The sequence below is a fragment of the Typopeltis vanoorti genome, chromosome 4, assembly GCF_054136105.1.
Source record: "Typopeltis vanoorti isolate ZY-2024b chromosome 4, IOZ_Tvanoo_1.0, whole genome shotgun sequence".
In the NCBI taxonomy this organism is placed as follows: domain Eukaryota; kingdom Metazoa; phylum Arthropoda; class Arachnida; order Uropygi; family Thelyphonidae; genus Typopeltis; species Typopeltis vanoorti.
Genome location: NC_143552.1, coordinates 35,913,248 through 35,932,392, shown reverse-complemented (window position 1 = coordinate 35,932,392; position 19,145 = coordinate 35,913,248). Strand labels below are relative to the sequence as shown.

Here is a 19,145-nt window from a genome sequence, read left to right as displayed (position 1 = left end):
AAAAGTTTGAAAAAACGATTTGAGAAGGCAAAAAGGAGCAAGTCGGCGCTTCCTGGATTGAATCTGAAAATAAATTTGCTCTTTAGGATCTTTATTTAGGAAGTTTTATTCTCAAGTTTGAATGGAAGCAATAAAAGTAGGCCACAACTATTCAAAAGGATATAAAATTATAGAGCATAGATGATATTTAACACATAAGCTGTACATAAATCGAAAACGGCTTCCAGTTCAATTACCATTATACTAAATGGCATGGCTAACCATAATCGCATTCCGAAAGGGACCCTTTTACGGTTTTGTCGAAATTTCCTTATTCTTTATATTTCCTCATTTATTTGCAAATTTTGTGATATATCAGTATAGAAAACTTTCTGTTTTAATCAGAAATGATTTCAATTTGATATCCCTTATAGTATATGTATGAGGATGTTTCAAAAAACAGGGTTACAGTGGACCGTAAGGGAAAGGATATGCTCATTAGGGATGGGAAAGTGAATTAAATGAAGAGAACGTTTCCATCGCCTATTTCCTCATACGACCACCAGGTAGCGTCCCATGAGTGTCATATAGGAATATGACCAGTCGCAAGATGGCAGATGACTTGAGAGAGGATGTTCCACGCATAAAGGTGAGCACCAGCATCGATTTTTGTTAGTTAAACCCCATAATATGTGTAACACTTCATCAGTAGTTGGTAGGCCTGCGCATGGAAAACATCATGTCATATCATAGAAGCCATTTTTAATGGTAGAACAAATATCTAAAACAAGAAACTCTCTGGGAGCCCAAGCCCAGCCACTAGATTGAAAATCTTTGTCGTACAGTTGAAGAGGATAGACGCATTCAATTGGCATAACCCAAGAATTTAACACCTCTTTCGGTGTTAAATTCTTGGGTTAAACAGTGATGTGTACCTAACACATCACTGTTTATTACTTTCTTGACTACAGGGAAACTGTGCCATTTCCGGAGCAATCCCCAGCAATCTGGAGCTTTCATCCAGTGATTTTTAACCCGTTGGCTGGAAAACGATTTGCAACTGATGGATGACATGGAAGGCACTTAAATCAGTCAAAACAATAGTCTTAGCCGTCATCTATGAATCCATATGATAGCAAAACCCTTCATACAATACTTTTTCCTTATTTTTTTGAAATATCTTCATATATAATATATATGTAAAAGTATAAATGTCCGTATTTCTCACTAAACAAGAATACCGAGTTGTGCTTAGGAACACGTTTCGGAAATTATGAGGACATCTGAAACGTGCGAAATTTTTGACGAATGGCCTTAGTATTGAGTGCGTAGTAGATACGATTCGCAAAGCATTTATATCCTCCACCTTCGGTGTTTTTTTTTGTATTAGAGTGCTACTAACTTACAATATTGTTTCGAATTATTTGGTTCCCTTCGAAATATGAACTTAAAATATGTGTGGTATTGATAATTAATTATTATGAAAAATATCGTTATAAAATTAAAATTTTAACTCTCTTCCAAATGAAAAATTTTAAGTATAAATCTGGTTACTAACAGTGCATGCTGTGCAAATACCAATCCTTTCTGCATATTAAATGAATTTAAGACTGCATTATCTTTTTAGTGGAAAGAGAGACTCTAAAGCTATGTAATTGCAATCGGTTATCTACCACCTCTCTTTAGTTTAGCATTCTTCTTAAACTCATTGATCATTTAACATTCTTCTTGAATCATAAAAAATTTTTTGTGAATACCAACGATGAAATATTGTAATCCCATCATGAATTTAGTACTCTGGGCAGATTAAAGGTTAGATAATGTACACCCGACAGGACCAAACATGACACTTTCCCAAGGTGTTTTCAGGCATCCACTATGCAAGTCGCCTTACGGCGAACAATAAAAATCATTTGCCACTTAAAGTCTTCACAAATAGAAATGCTACGATAGACAAACCCATAGCTTGTTTGTTGAAGAGCAGATGGATGTTAGTCTTATGGCTATCATGTAGCGCTGGTTGGCAGATATTAATGAAGAAAAAGCTAAAAGTCTAGATTCTCACAATGAACTTTATTTAAAAAAAAAAGTCCCTTTCTTTATGAATTATACAATAATTAACCTGAAACAATATATTTAAATTGTAAACATCACCTCCATCTGAATTCTGAATCTTCAATTGATTTCTATGAGATCCAAAACGTTTAACTTACATTAAACATTTAATTACATTAAAAGTTTAATGTAAGTTAAACATTTTGTCTACTCAGTGAACTAATTAATCAAAATTATGCGGAGAATATACGAACTAATATAAATGTGTTATTTGGGAAGATTTCTATTACTTTAGAGACTTTCCATATTATGAAGTAAAACATTATTATTATCTATTTTATTAACATTTTATACCAAATTTGCGACTTTTAGGTTCTATCTTAATTAACTGATGTCCTCCTTCTCCTCTGGACATCACCTTTCTAACTCTCTGTACAGAGATTTAATCTACAAACAAAACGTAGAGCTATATGGATACATTTCATAAGACGTATAATTATGCATGTCAATTACACAGTTATTGGAATCTTTAAAATCGATTTTTCTATCCACAGAAAGAAAGTGGAAGACAATGGTGTAATACAACAGCATCACGGGTAGACGAAATTTGAAATTAGTCTTGAATGCTACTCTGTTGGCATTTATTGCTGAAAAGCTAGTTTTAGTTTTTTTTATATACAAGACTAATTCTCAAGTGCGCAAATTCTAAAATATAAATCCCAAATCCGTCATAACATGGAATGCTGCTCATACATTTGGGCGTGCTGCACCCGAAAGCTCTTTTAGTTCTACAAGATGGCAATTCGATGGTCCTCTCTCTCTCTCTCTCTCTCTCTCTCTCTCTCTCTCTCTCTCTCTCTCTCTCTCTCTCTCTCTCTCTCTCTCTCTCTCACACACACACACACACACACACACACACACACACACACACACACACACACACACACACACACACACACACACACACACACACACACACACAGAGAGAGAGAGAGAGAGAGAGATTCACTGCAATCACTCTACCAGAGACGTTCGATTTTTTCTTTTCTCTTCTTTGGATAATTTCGTAACAGTGTACCGCAGAACTATTCATTGTCATTGCTTACTGCTTCTAAAATTGCAACAGCAAGAGTAGCCTCCAATTTACCTTGCTTCAAAGTTACCTAACGAATGACGTTCCTCCTCTTCTTCTTCTGTTCTAGAACCCTCCTCCCAAAATAGTCTTCTCTAGTGACAAAAAAATCTTCAGTTATTCAATATATACGTCAACAGATTCCTTCTTTCTTCTTATCCTGCATCCAAAAGGTCTTGCGATCGTATTAATGTATAATGCGACATCAACTAAATGGATATCATACTTTTCGGAGAGAAAAGTTATGATAAAAGTTATAAACACATGTTATGACACAAATATGACAAAATGTAGATCTATAATTTAAGAATGCTTGAATATTTTAATTGAAAAAAAGCTGTGGAAATATATATATATATATATAATTTCAAGTTATTTTAGAATTATAGATGAAGTGTAATAATTGATTTCTATAAGCTGCTGCCGCCTATTCTACGACGCAGGATGGTGATGCCATCTATCCTTGACTGTCTGAACTAACTAGAATTTAATCGTTTATTTTATGTTGTTTATATTTAGCTAGTTCGTTTACATTAAACCAGATGGCGCCAAATGTGCTACTTGCGATAAACATTTAACTTGCTGAATAATAATGATAATTTAAACCATATAATATTAAATCATTTAAATTTCTATATCTTGTTTCTTAAAAAGATTTAAATATAATATAATATAATATAATATAAAATGGAATGATTTGCAGTCTTAGCTCTTCAATTCGTTAGATGTTTAAAATGAATATTTTTAAGATAATAATCCTTTTCAAATTATTAGAGTTAAGAAGTTAAATATTAAAATTCCACTATATAGACTGTTGTTAAATGTTCAGTGGAGATCGTCCAAGTTGTACAGATCATTAATGAATACTTCATATTCCATGTGAAGTTTCTATAATTATTAAAAATGAATAAAGTCCAATCATTAATTTATAGTTATTAATTAAAACAAGTTATTCACAGGATCGTATCTTGGCATATATTTACATGACCCTTGCCAAGTCTGTCTTCCCTCTGTAATTTAAAGGAATATTAAAAATGAAATATTCTTCTTCACTGGTTAAGGATGGCTGAGTAATCTATGTATATAAAACTACTATATGACTATAATTTTGAAAACTAACATAAAAAGGGAACTTTTAACTCGTGTTCCAAAAGTGTTTTTTGATTTACTGCCGCAAAAAAAATTATTTCAAAGAGAATTTATCAATCCCGATTATAAAAGTGTCATTGTATTGTGATATTTACTCTCGTCACCGATTAAATTGTTTTCGGATGCATCAATAAATGAAGGATACAAATTATCTTCAACGTATCTCTTCAACCTCAAGGGGAACAACTGGAAAAGATGAAAGGCGATTGTGCTGCTTAATATTTAAAATGGTGCATGAAAAACAGCAAGACCTTTTAAATTAAAAAAAATCAAACAATATTAATACCCTCTTGATTATGAATGCTACTACTTTACATGAAGACTACAATAAATTTTTTACTGCTCTAGACACACGGACGTTACCTTTAAACACAATGATTTTCAGCTCTCCCTCTGGATATGAATTGTGTCCAATGGAGACACACTCCCACTAATCATCTTAGCTTTATTATTATTATTATTATTATTATTATTATTATTATTATTATTATTATTATTATTAAAGTAAGAGTCGTAAATTACCATATTGGATCAGAAATGTAGTTGCAGTCTCTCACTTTTCTAAGTATATGCATTTCCTAACTACTTTTAACTAATTTTAGGAATAGGAAATTCGAAAAACATTTCACCAGAGGTTTTTTTTTTTTTTTGTAATTCATTTTTAATTTAATTTAAATTTTTACTTTGTTAACCCATTTCCAATTTATTCGATATCTAGCTCACTAAAGTAAATTTTGATGCCCTTAATTATAAATAAGATCACTGCAATGTGATAAAATTCCATTAAACTTGAAGTTCCTTTGAAAAGAAAATTGCTTATAAAATAATAAGTAATTAGTTTATTTTATTACAGCAAGTGGAAATTAATAACATGCTTTTGCTTTAATTCAATATTTTGATGAAGGACAAAATATTTTAAAAAAAAGTAAGTGAAATTTCGTGATTTGTCTTATTGAAATACTGCGCGAATTTTGCATAATTGTGCAACAAAATCAGTTGCGTATATCTCTCATTTTTTTACAAATTAATAATGATTGCATTGCTGTATTAAATATTCAACAATATAATTTAACAATAATGGATATTATTTGCTGCGCAAAACAATAACTCGTTCTGAAAACAAAAACCGATTGTCTCATTGCTTTAATATGCGATAAGTTCGTTTCTTCTGCTTTTATAATAATAATATTGCGCGCGGAAGGTAAATCTAGTGTTGAATGTGCTTTATTTCGAAACGTATAAAATTATCGGTTTTAGCTTAATCATAAAGACTGATTGTAATAATTGTATATTTGTAGCTCTAAGGAACTAGTATGATATCCTAGTTGATAAAAACTACAAGTGTCTAAAATCTTAGGAGTTCCAATCCTCCCTCATTTTAAGTGGCGGAATTCTTTTCAGGATGCGCGTGAATAAGGATAAATACTATAATTATATTTATGTGAATATAACTTGTAACATTTTTTGTAAAATAGAACCGTGATTATTACCACATGCAGTCTTTTAGGGATGGGTTTCCTGTTATTTTTCCGCGCCCAAGATAATTACCTCTGATGACACAATGTATATTGTAGATAATTGTTAGGTTGAGATTCATATTTCGTAACAAAAACACTGGTTATTTAGAGGGCGTTCGCAAAGTCATGAATCCTTGGGAATATATTACTGATTCTTCCGTTTTGTGGCAAATATGAAGAATATCGTGGATCCCCTAAAACTATGTTTCGAACATTATGGCAAACAGCATTCAAATCATTCAAAATTTACAGAGCTTTACTGACAATTTTCATCTAAATCAAATCTGAAAATTGGAGACCAAATCTAAAATTGTGGATGGTGCAATTCGAATTTGCTGAAACTACGATTGGTTAAACTTATACAATGTACTAATGAAGTCCAATTAAAATATTTAAATAATTATCAATTTTAATAATCTTCGCTGTAGTTCAGTTAGAGAGAACTTATTTTTTCACTTATATTTTGTTCTGCCGTCATTTAATTGAACATTAGATCTTGTGTTTTTCAGGCAATTAAGTCATATTTTTGTTTGGCCTATGCTTCAGTCAGGGTTCGTCCAACCGGCAATTAGCCAACAGGCCGCCTTTACTCTCATGTTTCAATCGCTTATTTTTCCATAAAAGAAAAAAAATATCAAAATTTAGTATACATAATGAAACTCTGAAAATGACTCAAAAGTCTATTGATTGATCTCACTGAGACTTATAGTACGATATTATCTTAATGGGCACAGAAATGAAATAAATAAAAAATAAATAAAAATAGTCCACAATATCAACATTCCTCTGAACATGGAGTTGCACAAAATATGTCATAATAATTCAAATCAAACATATTATTAAATACTATTGCAAAGAATATTGATAATCATTACTTGCTTTTATGATATTCAAACAGCTCTAAGTACAGATGATTAAGAAGTTGCATCGAAGCGGCATTAACAGATGGTTCAAAGAAACACAGTGATGAAAATAATAAAAATACAATTACTCAAATTAAGTTTATTTAGTGAATTATTTATTTTTTAATTTTGTGTATTTTTATTTTAAAAAGTTCATAAGAAATCTTATCTTACAATATTACAGTTCGAAATAATGAAAATATTCTGGAAATCCTAACATCGGGAAATGTTATCTTGTTCGGGAAAATGATGTTCCCAAGCACCTTAAACATTTCTTAGAAATCAGGTATGCCCGTTTTCCAATCAATTAGTCTTGGACTGGAATCTCGCCAAGAATGCCTTCAGATGATAGAAGAATTTCATTGAAGGAATAAGACCATAACCACTCCGTTTACTGTAAGCTTTTCTAGCCATCTGAATTATCTAAAAGAATTTCAAAAATGTTGACAATTAAAGCATCATTTCGGAAATATATCTAACATTTATCTCATCCACAATAACACTATGATATACTGTGGGTGAAATTCACATAAAAATATGAGCAAGTCTATGTGGCTAATCACGGACGCTCGTACTTGTAACTTTATGACCAATGAACTAGAACAAGCAACATCACACATCTAGATGGAGAAAGAAAACCGGACTCTAATTTCTTCGATTACCTTGTTTATTATCAATTCAGATAGAAAATAACAAAACTCAGTAAAATTGTGCAGTGTTAAATCTAAAATTAGAGTGATCAAATACACAAAGGTTTTTTTTACTCTTAATTTTTTTTTTCAAAAGCGTAAGACCAGATAAAGACAATACAGTACACATGATTAGTGCTTTTCCTTCATTAGTTGGAGAGCACACGTAGAACAAGTGTTTCTAAACTTCATTACACGGTTTATATAATTCCACACTAAACTAGAGAAAGAGAAAATGTCACAGATTTCATTTGAGACAGCTATAATCATGCATTATTCATAGAAATTCATGAATATGAATGTTTATATATAACAAGTTATGTGATTTAATTTTATGTGCGTAAAGTATATATGAAATCATAAAATAAATTGAAACGTATAATAATATCAGTAAGAAATAAGAATAAATTTTAACCTTGACTAAATATGCGTAGAACTGTTGGTGGCGCCATCTATCTCTCACTTTTATAAACGATAGGTATAAAGGATCATAAAATTTGAACTTTTAAAATGAAGTGAAGTTTTATGTGAAAACATATTTTTCCACATAAAACGAGATGGATATTAAATTTTATTATTTCATTGTGTAATTTTATAAGTGTGTATTAGTTATTTTGCGAGTTTATTTTGTGCTTAAAATAATTAGCCTAAGTTTTCAGACAAGTATAAAAAGGTAAAAAATCAAATAATAAATTTTTGTGAGAGAGAGAGAGAGAGAATATTATTCATAAAATAACAATAATATCAATTGACATGATAAGCTGTAGTATAGATTAATAAATATTTAATATATAACGGGATTATTTTTATTATCATATGTATGAAAAACATAGCAAAAGATTTGAAGCATTAACTCTGTTCAGAACGTGCATGGCACATCGTTAATGAATTTGCTTAACTTAAAAGAGAGAGTTCCCTTTTATTCTCCGATATTTGTACTCTTAATAATCATCCTTTAAACCATTATAATAATAGTTGTGAACAAGTGGAATTTCTTTTAGTAAATCAAAGGCCATTATTTTTAACTATATGTGAAATTAAGAGAGTTTGTTGACTATAGGAACCAAAAGGTACCCTCTTAATTTCACTTATTCAGTTTTCAAATATCACATTTAAGTTTAGGTTAAATTAGGTTAAACGTATCAATTTTAACCTAATGGCCCGTTGGTTGGTTGGAATTATGGTATAAGCAACAATGGTTATGAAGCCATTAATTAGGCCATAAATTTTTTAGAATGAAAAACTTATTTCATGGAGGAAACTCGGTGAGACCTCTTTATGAGACCCACTGACTTACCATCAGATGAAAAATTCCTTAGAAAGGCTTTTCGCGTCCTCCACGGGATTTGAACCCAAGTCTTTTGAGCCGAAGGCCATCGTCGATAGAGATTGAGCTACGGCAAGATCCCTACGATCCAATCACCATGCTGTACATCAGTGTAGTTGGTGCTTTGGTTGTCATAAATGATGGTTGGTTTATGGGCAGCTGCTCTTACAAGTAATTGCCTTCTGTAGAGACTGTTCAAGTCGTTTCGTGGTTTTCTACCACCAATTTGAAGTCCAGACTCTGAACTCCTGATTGGTTGTTTCTATCAGAATGCTGATATTTTTCTCCATGTTCCCGAGCAAATATTTTTGTCCCTCAAGTTAGCTTTCTGAATCTTGATGTGAGTTTTCTGGTTGTGGTGGTACCTCATATTTCCATCAGTTGATAATATTGGTTAAAAATTAGTTTGGGTTAGTTATGCAGTATATCACTAATTACATTAATGGATATTTCCCTGTTATTGCTATTCTCTGATCATGGCTCTTTTGAAGTCGGAGATGAACAATTGAAGAACAACTGAATTAACTGTTGAAGGTGTGCATTTCCACAGTCATCGTTATGAGTACTGTTTGCCTTTTTGTTTTCTTCTTCTTTTCGTCAAGGATTAGATATAAATTCATAAATAATGAAAGTAAATAGTATTTCTTAAATACAGATATCACCTTAGTTTTAACCAATCCAATGATATATTACATTTCCTCTAAAAGTTATTTTCTCCAACAGTAAATATAATCATCCACAATTTCACTAGTATTATCTGCTAATTTTAGTTCAGTTTGATCTAAAATCTTATCAGGTTTTAGTTATGCAAATTTTTAAACTTTTTTCCTGTTTTCTATGTCACTGCCATTTGGCATTTCCTCTTGTTGGTGTTTGTTTTCTAATAGAGAAATGTCACCAGCGAAGTGTAAATGATTGAGAATTATTCCATTGATATTAATTCCATAATTTTCCAATGAGGTATTCCTAACGACTTCTAATCTTACAGAAAGTAATTTAAATTATATTAACTTTTCTTGATTCACTTTCTCAATGACGAATTCCTTCTGATACACTGGCTTTATATTCCAGGTTTATACTGGCTGTTGATTTCTGATATGTGCGTTTTAGTAGTTCTGATATGAAGCTTTGATGAAGCTCTGAGATGAGCTTTGCTGAGATGCCCTCTTGTTTTAACCTGCTTATTATTTTTGACCAATATAAAGAATAAAAGGCTCGTTTTTTGTTTGTTTGTTTTTTAAATAGAAATATTAAATATGTAGAAAAATATTGACATATCTTCTCTATTATTATTATTGTTGTTGTTGTCGTCGTTAAAAGAGACCTCCAGGGATTCAGGGACTCATCAAGGGAAGCCACATTCTACACGCACCAGTTATTATACTTATTCTTGGATTCATTTACACTGCTTGTACTCACAACATCCAATGGCAATCCATTCCAATCACGAACCACTCTCTGAGAGAAAAATCTAGCCATCACACCCTTCTTGGCAGCATTCATTCTCAACTCGCAAGGATTCTTTCTTGTCATTTCCCCACCCTCCATAAAATGAAAAATTCCATCAACTGAAATCCTGTATGTGCCTTTCAGAAGTTTGTAAGTCTCAATCATATAACCACTCTTTCTCCTGTTCGCTAGTGTCTGTAGTCTACAAATTCTCAATCTGTCTTCATAATCAGCATTCCACAATCCTGATTTCATTTTATCAGAATCACAACGGAAACCAAGAGACCAGACCTACGCACAATAGTACAAGTGGGATCTTATCAACGCCTTGTAAAGAAGTAAAACTGACAAACTTTTTCACTGTTCTGAGACTCAAATTATATAGCCTGGTCAAAGGAATAACAACTCAGCTGAACGCTCTTTTCGCACACGTGCTGATATCCCATCAGTCCCTATTGCTGAATTGTTATTCAGTTTGTGCAACAGCTCTAATACTTCCTCTTCATACACGTGATTTCTTTCATCCAGTGAAGAGATACCAGTGAGCTCAATGTCGCATACACCAGGTTGATAGCGTTTAACAAAATGGGCATTCATTAGTTGGACAACCTCTTCTGCATGTGTTACCCTCACGCCATCTGCATTACTTTCTTAATGGTTTTAAATATGAAGTATTGTAGAGAATATACTCTGAAGCCCGTTTGTTTATATGGTTGGGCTCTATAGAAAAATCTTGTGATTCTATTTAATATAATAGATATAAAAGTTTAGTGCAACTGTGAAGAAAATTGATTAAATATCATTTCTTCTGCTCCCTTTATATAATCAGACAATCTTTGAATTATACCTCTGTAGTGGAATTTTTTTTTCTGCAGTTAAAATATCATTCAACATATCGACCATGGCCTTATAAAATGCAAATCTGCTTTTATGTGTTCTACTAATAAGCGATCTTTTATAGGACTTTCCATGATTCTTCTTTTACTATTGGAGGCTCTGTATCTGCCTCATTCTAAATTTAATAGAGGATCTGTATCTGTTTCTTTGCAAGTCTATAGGACCCTATAAAAATCACTGCATGTTTTCATTACTTTTTCTCTATTCCATGTTTTAGAATCAATTGTTTTCATTCCACTTAACCCTGGTTTGATCATCTTCAGATTTTTTTTATATGTATGCATTTATTATGAAGTTTTGGATTTTTTTTTTCCAACTTTCGCATCTGTGCAAGTTCTATATTATTTATGCTACTACTTCTGTTTCTCCGTTTCCTTATTTTTTATTTATTTTTATTTTTTTTAGAGAAATTGTCAGTAAAGCCAACTTTCCTTCCATTATTATTTCGTGATATTTTTCTTTAGTTTATCATAAGTTAACCGTCTACTTTGGGTTTTTTCATTGCCAGTTTGGATCTCTCTCTCTCTCTCTCTCTCTCTCTCTCTCTCTTGATGTTTATTTTTATTTTTTATTCTTGCAGTCGCTAGTCTATGATCACTATCATATTTAAACTGATTGACAACAGCCATATCGTCTAACATTTACATGTTGTTCAACAGGATATAATCATTTTTGTTCAAATTTCCCTATTTGGTTATCTTCAGGACCACTTCCTTTTAATTCTTTTATGAAGACAGAATAACATACATATAATTCCTGATTCTCTGCAAATTTCAATAAGCCTTTGTCCTCTCCTATTTGTTTCACCCACATCTTTCACACCTAAAGCACTTTCCCTGTGGTTTTTCTTGCTTGTTTTACAGTTAGAATCTCCTGTTATAATCTTCCATTGACGTGCATTATCTCCGAGATTACTGTGGAGACCTTCATAGAAATGATCAGTTTCTTTATCCGAATATGGTGTATGCATATATATTTGAATTCAAGAATGTTATATTCCCATATTTTATGGAACATGATTCCCACTACTCCTTGACCACAATCTCTTCCAGTGGTAGGTAAAACATACTTTTTTGTTTTTCCTGTTTCAGAAAGTATTCGGTTAATCCTCAAAAGCTGATACTCATCTTCGGATCTAGCCCACTAAGTAAGGCAAATACACGGGAGAGAAAGTAGAGTCCCATTGCACGAGACGAAAATAAAACCCATAAAATAGCAAACATTCACTCCTACTTTCTCTACTGACATTGGAAGGAAGAAGAAAGGATAAAATAACAAAATAAAGAGAGAACGAATAGTACAGAATATTCTATAGATAATAGAACAGATGTATTATATGAAATAAAGCATGGACTAAAATCAGGTATCTCTGGTTCGCCACTCCCGTTCTCACTAAAGTGAGCCCTGGAGGTAAACTTTGTATAGATGTTGATAAATGAATTGGGCGGTCTTGCTTTTTCATCATTTTTTTCAAAAAAAAATAAAAAATCGTGTCCTTTTATAATTTCCACAGTAATCTCTGTCTCCTTACGCATAAACTTCGGTTCTCAGGAATTTCGTGGTATTTTAAATTTCCTCCAACAGTTATTATTGGCCTCAGAATTTTTGATGTAAATGGTTTTCATCATATTTCTAAAGCATTGCATTTATGCCATCCAATCCAGTCGCTTTTTCTTTTTTCTTTCTTTATCATTTTATCATTTTATAAATTCTTATAGTGACTACCATTACATTTCTTCTATTATAATGAGTTGTGATATTTCTTGTCTTTCATGTATATTTTCTTCTATTTTATTAATAAAGCTACCGAAAGAATCTTGATGAACTTTCTATTAATTATTATTATTATTATTATTATTATTATTATTATTATTATTATTATTATTATTATTATTATTATTATTATTATTATTATTATTATTAAATTCAGGACTTTCGTGGAGTTACAAGACTCATTTTGGGAGGCCTATCTTAGACAAACGAAGTGTATCATACCACTCCTTGAACTCGTTCAACTTTCGTGCTCTCACCACCCTCTCAGGCAATGCATTCTAAGGTTCAACCATCCTTCTATCTACCCTTTGCAGTCCACAAATCCAAATTAGTAATTTATAATTCAATTCCATAATCTTCCAATTTACGCAGCAGAATCCCATGCTCAATCCTTTTAAAAGTTTTATCAAAATCCAAAAGGACACTTGGCCCAATTTTCGCAGCATTTCTTTTATTTCTGGATACTTTTTAAGAAGTATCTATTTTGTTGTCTTCTATATTTCTTATAAATTTTAATTTTCTTTTCCTACTTTACTTTATTTTTCCATTTTATATGAATGAATGATGATAATCTTTATTGTAGTTTTACTTTCTCCTTTTTCATATATATATCTTCATTTATTTTAGGTATACTGTTAATCCCTGTTGATATGATCTTCTTTCCGCTCGTAATATAAGTTTATATCATATCGTTTTTCTATTTTCTGCATAATGTTAATATTTTTGTTTTAGAGGCTACTGAGAACATTTTATCTAACCACTTCAGGCTTCCGGTAACCAGGATGTTGGTTACTCGCCGGGCGATGTAATTTATCTACTACCGAAATATATTCACAAACGTGCATGCCACCAGTAGATGAATTGGCTAGCGGGCATGGAGAAATGTCCATTCCCGCTAGCCAGTTATTTATTTAGATTCTCAAAATGTAAATAAATTCCAAATGAAATAAATATTTAAAGTTAAATAACTACACTCAAAATTAATAAATATTTGCTAAAATGTAACAAATATATTTCTTCTGTAAATGATGGAAAGTATATATTTAAAATAATAATAATAAAGTAACAACTTTTATAGCATAAAATACTTTAAAATAATAATGAAATAATGCATGTTACATTATTATTTATGAAATAGTATGGAATTAATGTAAAATAAATATAAATATTCATACTACATATCATTAGTGTACTTACTACAAATGTCATTCTTCTCTTTATGCTTACCAATCTACGAACCATTAGAAGCAACTCTTGTCTCTAATTTCTGTTCATTTTAGATTTAGCTAGTTTTGAAGTAAAGGCCTTAAATTCAGTCAGCTTTGATGATACCTTTCGGTTGTCAGTACTGGGTTCGAATCCCATCTAGGTCGCGAAGAACATATGAAGCGATTTCCACTGAAGATGAGATAGCCAGTCATTTTTTTCCCCCGAGACACTTGGGTTTTTCATCCAGCGAGTAGGCAAACTGACAGAAAACACAAGAAATTTACATTAATTCGAAGTATACTTATAGGAATGGTGCTAAACACTTTATCCTAGATTTATTGTTAGGAAATTCAAGAATACTTGGAATTTTGCAGGCGACTAAGGACCTGCATCCTCGTCATTAGTGGCTAGAATGACTAATGATGATGATGATGATAATGATTCTGTAGTTAGTTTCTAATGTCTGATAATTTTTGTTTTCTGTAGTTTCTAATTTGGTGATTTTAGTTGTTTTTTTTTCCTAGTTTCTATATTTTTATTTATTTTAGTTTTGTTTATTTTCAAATTCTTATTATTTTAGTTTTGTTTATTTTCAAATTCTTATTATTTTAGTCTTGTCTAGTTTCTTTTTTTGTTTACTTTTCGTCTTATTCGATTTCTAATTATTGTTGATCTTTTCCTGTGCTCCTTGGGTGGAGAATAGTAAGAACATGCAAGATTACTGCTTTTCTTCATATTCAGACGGGATCTAATCTATGTAGACAGAAGATTCAGTGCGTATATTCTACTGTTAATGTCAGGTAAGTATGACATGCAACTCGAAAGAATTAAAAAAAAAAAAAAAAAAAAAACGGATTTTTTTTTCATAACTATTATTCAATGGTGTTATCATTGAATAGAAAAGCATGGTTTTCGTTGTTCTATACGCTAAGATTTTACTTTCCTCATTATCCAATACATTCGCAGACTGCGACGTTTCTAGCCATTAAAAATAATGGCAGAATAAGAATAATAAGAAATGACTTTAAAATTTACTTTATTCTTATTCTGCCATTAAAAATAATGGCAGAATAAGAATAATAAGAATAAAATTATTTGCAATATTATATTCTTTGTGAGATATTCAGGAAGTTAAAGAAACTAGGAAGAAAGACTCTATACAGTAATGTTGTAGGTAAGTTTGGATTTTATTTATATTTAAAGGTAATTATTTGTTTTCGTTAATTGTCTAAATACTTCCTTGTTCCTATCATTAAAAACTGGAAGCCTTAATTAAGAAAAAAACAGGTTCTTTTTTAAATTACGAAACCTGTTTTTTGCATATTAAGAATTCATAATAACTGTGATTTTAAATGAAGAGTTTCTAGTTTGTCTCAACGCGAATGGCTGTTATAACATGGTGCTTGCTTGCTTGTAACTACACGAAATCACTGCTGCATTCTACTTGTAATTATTTGTGACACATAATCCTTATGACTATATCAATGCAAAACGCTTTTATAACAAGATAAAAATAGCACGTACTAACACCTGTGTTTAGTTCTGAAAATCAAACAGAAAGTAAATTTTAGTTTGGTTTTTATTTTAGAATTATTTCCCACATACGACATTTACCTACTAGATGGCGCTGTATGAGTGTTTTTCTCTCCATTCTTAGGCCTACTTTAAGGGTTAAGCAGTTTTACAGAAATTGAGAAATTTCAGTCATAGTGCTATTTGGTTGATGTTCTTATTTTTTACAATACTTTTAATAGCAATAAACGTTTCTTCGAAAACTTTAAAATATAAGGAAAAATCTGCAGAAAGATTTTCCCAACTTCTATTACAATATCAAAATGATATAAAAATTGTATTATCATGTGAATAAAAAAAATTGTAAAAAAAAAATGTTCAGACAAAACTAAATACTACTATTAATTTGGAAAACTAAAAAAAAAAAAAATACTTCAGTTTAAATTCTGATTAATAAAATTCAATGTTATCTTTTCCATATCCCTGTCTGCTTTTCAAAACTTAGCTGTTGCTAATTATATAATCAAATGTATTTTGATTAAACATTTGAATATTTTTCATAGAACTAAAAACACTGAAATGAATCTGATAAGGAAGGACGAACACATTTTTATTATAATCCTATTTTTCAGCTAAACAATATTATGGAATTTTATAATATTGGTCTTTTGTTTATCATAGTAATTAAATATTTCTAATACTAATGTAATTCTATAATATTGAAGAAATGACACGTTCACTGAGGAAGACATTTGCTTTTCAATTCCAATTACTTCTTAATAAAAATGTTTGCTGCTATAAACACAATGTTTTTGATCTATTTTCAGTCATATCTTTCTACCAGTCTATATTTTCATCTGTGGATATTTAACCAGAAAAGTAATAATCTTGAACCATTATCACATAATTTTAAGATTTAAAATAAGTGTATATTACTCTACTTTTACTAAAATTTACATCTTTTGATCAAAACCAATAAAACAAATATTTTAATATACATAAGATATATACATTGTACTTCCAATAATATATATTATACATTCAATAAATATATTGAGTGTAATTCAACAAATGCATTCATTATATATTAATATATCAAGATATTATTATCAAAATATTAATAATATATTGATAATAAAGTCTACTTCCAAAAGCATATATTATGAACTATCTTTATGTAAGAAAAAATATAGTTTTGTATACTGAATCTGAAATCTAGGGCAACCACTGAGCTATTTTATTAAGATGGTGTGTAATTCTAAAGAATATTTAGAGAGGAAAACTATATCTGAATTCATAGCATATTAAATCTTTTATTTTTTCAATATTGATGAAATTTAGAATCGTCCAAATCGTAGATTTATCGAAATTTCTGTGCTACCAGATTTGTGTATCTGAATTTTGAAGATTCCTCTGCCTAAGGTATGTACACGGATTAAAAAATACTATAAACAGACATTTCAATATTATAATTAATGTTAGTAAGCGGAATAAGTCCAAAATTTAATTGCAAATACTAATTTAAATTAATCCTCGCCTAATTATGATTATAATGACCACCATAATTTATTCCCTCAACACGAAATATAAGAAGATTAAAAAAAAAAGTTAAATGTCCTCTGGATGATTCGGATCACGGTATCCTAATGTGGCTTTGTTTTTTATTTGTGTGAAAGGGGAAAGTTTTACAGTCTCTGAAAAACTCTCTCCTGCACTCTAAATAGTGTTCAGTTCCCTGAAAAGACTCGTCTCTCATAGAGATTGTCTCTCAGGTTTGAAGGAAAAGGTTCGAGTTGATTAGAACCTTTAGCCTTTTTCTGCAATGAATATTGCTAATATATTTAATCCGCCTGACAAGGGTTAGTCTTCTATTTCAATGGAGGACTTTTACTCATTAAAAGTAAGGAAAGGTTTTTGTAAATAACCTCTGCCTTACTGTGTAGCGTAACATTGTCTTTAACCATTTTTGGCAATGTCTTAGCTAATTAAGACTTTGCCTATAATCAAAGAGAAAAGGCTTAATTATTATAGCCTTTGTCTCTATACAAAGAACAGTACAAAATTCACATCTGTGTTGAATTAGCCTACTCTTATATCCTTTTAGCAGAAAATTCTGCTTATAAATGGAAAGGCTTGAAGAAATTAAATAGATGATGGAGAAAAAAAAATCTCATTTCACCATTATCTATTACAAGAAGAATAAAATGATGTAAAGAGGTATGATTCTTTATGAAAATTATATGTGCAAAATATATAATAGTCGATTTGCAAATTATAAACTGATTAAATGCATGCTTAGTATTAAAATGTTCTATTTTTAATCAGTTATTAGGAAATTTAAACTGATTTTTTTTAACTGACAATAGATTCATTTTTAATTATTCCTATTAGGAAAATGGCAACATTAAATGTCTCACTAGTTTAATATTGTACTTACGCTTATTTTGTTTACTGTGGATATTTTAAATATGAATTAAATCCTTTTTAGATCCTTATTTTGATGAGAGGAACCTGAATTTGAATCTAATCGTTCCCTTTTATCTTTTATGTCTAACCAGCGTTTCATATTTTAGGACGGAAGTTTTTGCATGGGAATCAGTCCCCAGTAATGCATATATCACATAAGAGAGAGAAAGAAAAAGAAACTGACGTAAGATTGGCCTTTTTAAATGTTGCTCTTTCTTTCTTTTGTTCAGGTAGCTAACGGAGCTCAAGATCCTAGAGGAGCAACAGAACAGGATCAACAAATAGTCACTACACCTACATAAAGACTATTAAGAAACTACAATACCAAGTCTGTGAGAGGGAAAAATTATATTTGCAATGAAGCCAGAAGAGGACCTATTGAATCAATGGGTAAAGGAAAATGTGATATAACAAATTACTGTTCTCTCTCGTCAATTTCAACTTGTTATATTTGAAATGCTACGAACACAATGGAAAATACACCTTCTGTGCTGAGAGTGATGGTACATGTAATAAAGCAATTTTTATATTACAAATTAAATAAAATGAAAACACACAGATTAAATTGCAAAATCGAGTATGATATTTCTATAACAAGGTTATGAAAAATGATTTTTTTTATATTTCTCAATAATTCTAAATTACTCTTAAGTTCGTCAACAAAGATAAAAACAATTTCCTCTGCTAAACAAACATTTGTGATGTTATTATAATGACAAGATGTACAATTCTGAAGTGCAGTTAGGTAATAATTAACCACAAAAAATGCTAATTGGCTGATTGATAACTATAAACCGGATTTTAAACACTTCATTCTTTATTTCAAAATTAAAAAAAAAAAAAAACATTTACTAGGAAATGATTGTTTTGTGATTGATGCACATTTACTCTTATGATTTCTCTTTGTGAATTCTCCATGCATTTGAAACCCTTATTTACGAAAAAAAATTAACAAGTCATCAGAAATTAGCTTTCACACAACACCGCTGGAGCATTTTTGTCTCTTTTATGCATTTTAAAACAATCAGTAATTATCAGCATGACCAACAACTCTTATATTAGTAAAGGCTTCTGATAGTTTTGAATCAC

At 30.6% G+C, this 19,145-nt stretch overlaps 1 protein-coding gene across 1 annotated transcript in view; it reads left to right on the top strand.

The window, feature by feature from the left end:
* LOC150107231 (transmembrane protein 145-like) overlaps window positions 1-18,403 on the top strand; it is an 84,796-nt gene extending 66,393 nt beyond the window's left edge. Inside the window, exon 13 of the mRNA XM_090391726.1 lies at window positions 18,287-18,403. Coding sequence (XP_090247852.1) covers window positions 18,287-18,358 — 72 coding nt within the window. The 3' untranslated portion in view covers window positions 18,359-18,403. The remainder of the gene's footprint in view (window positions 1-18,286) is intronic.
* Window positions 18,404-19,145: the final 742 nt, after the last annotated feature.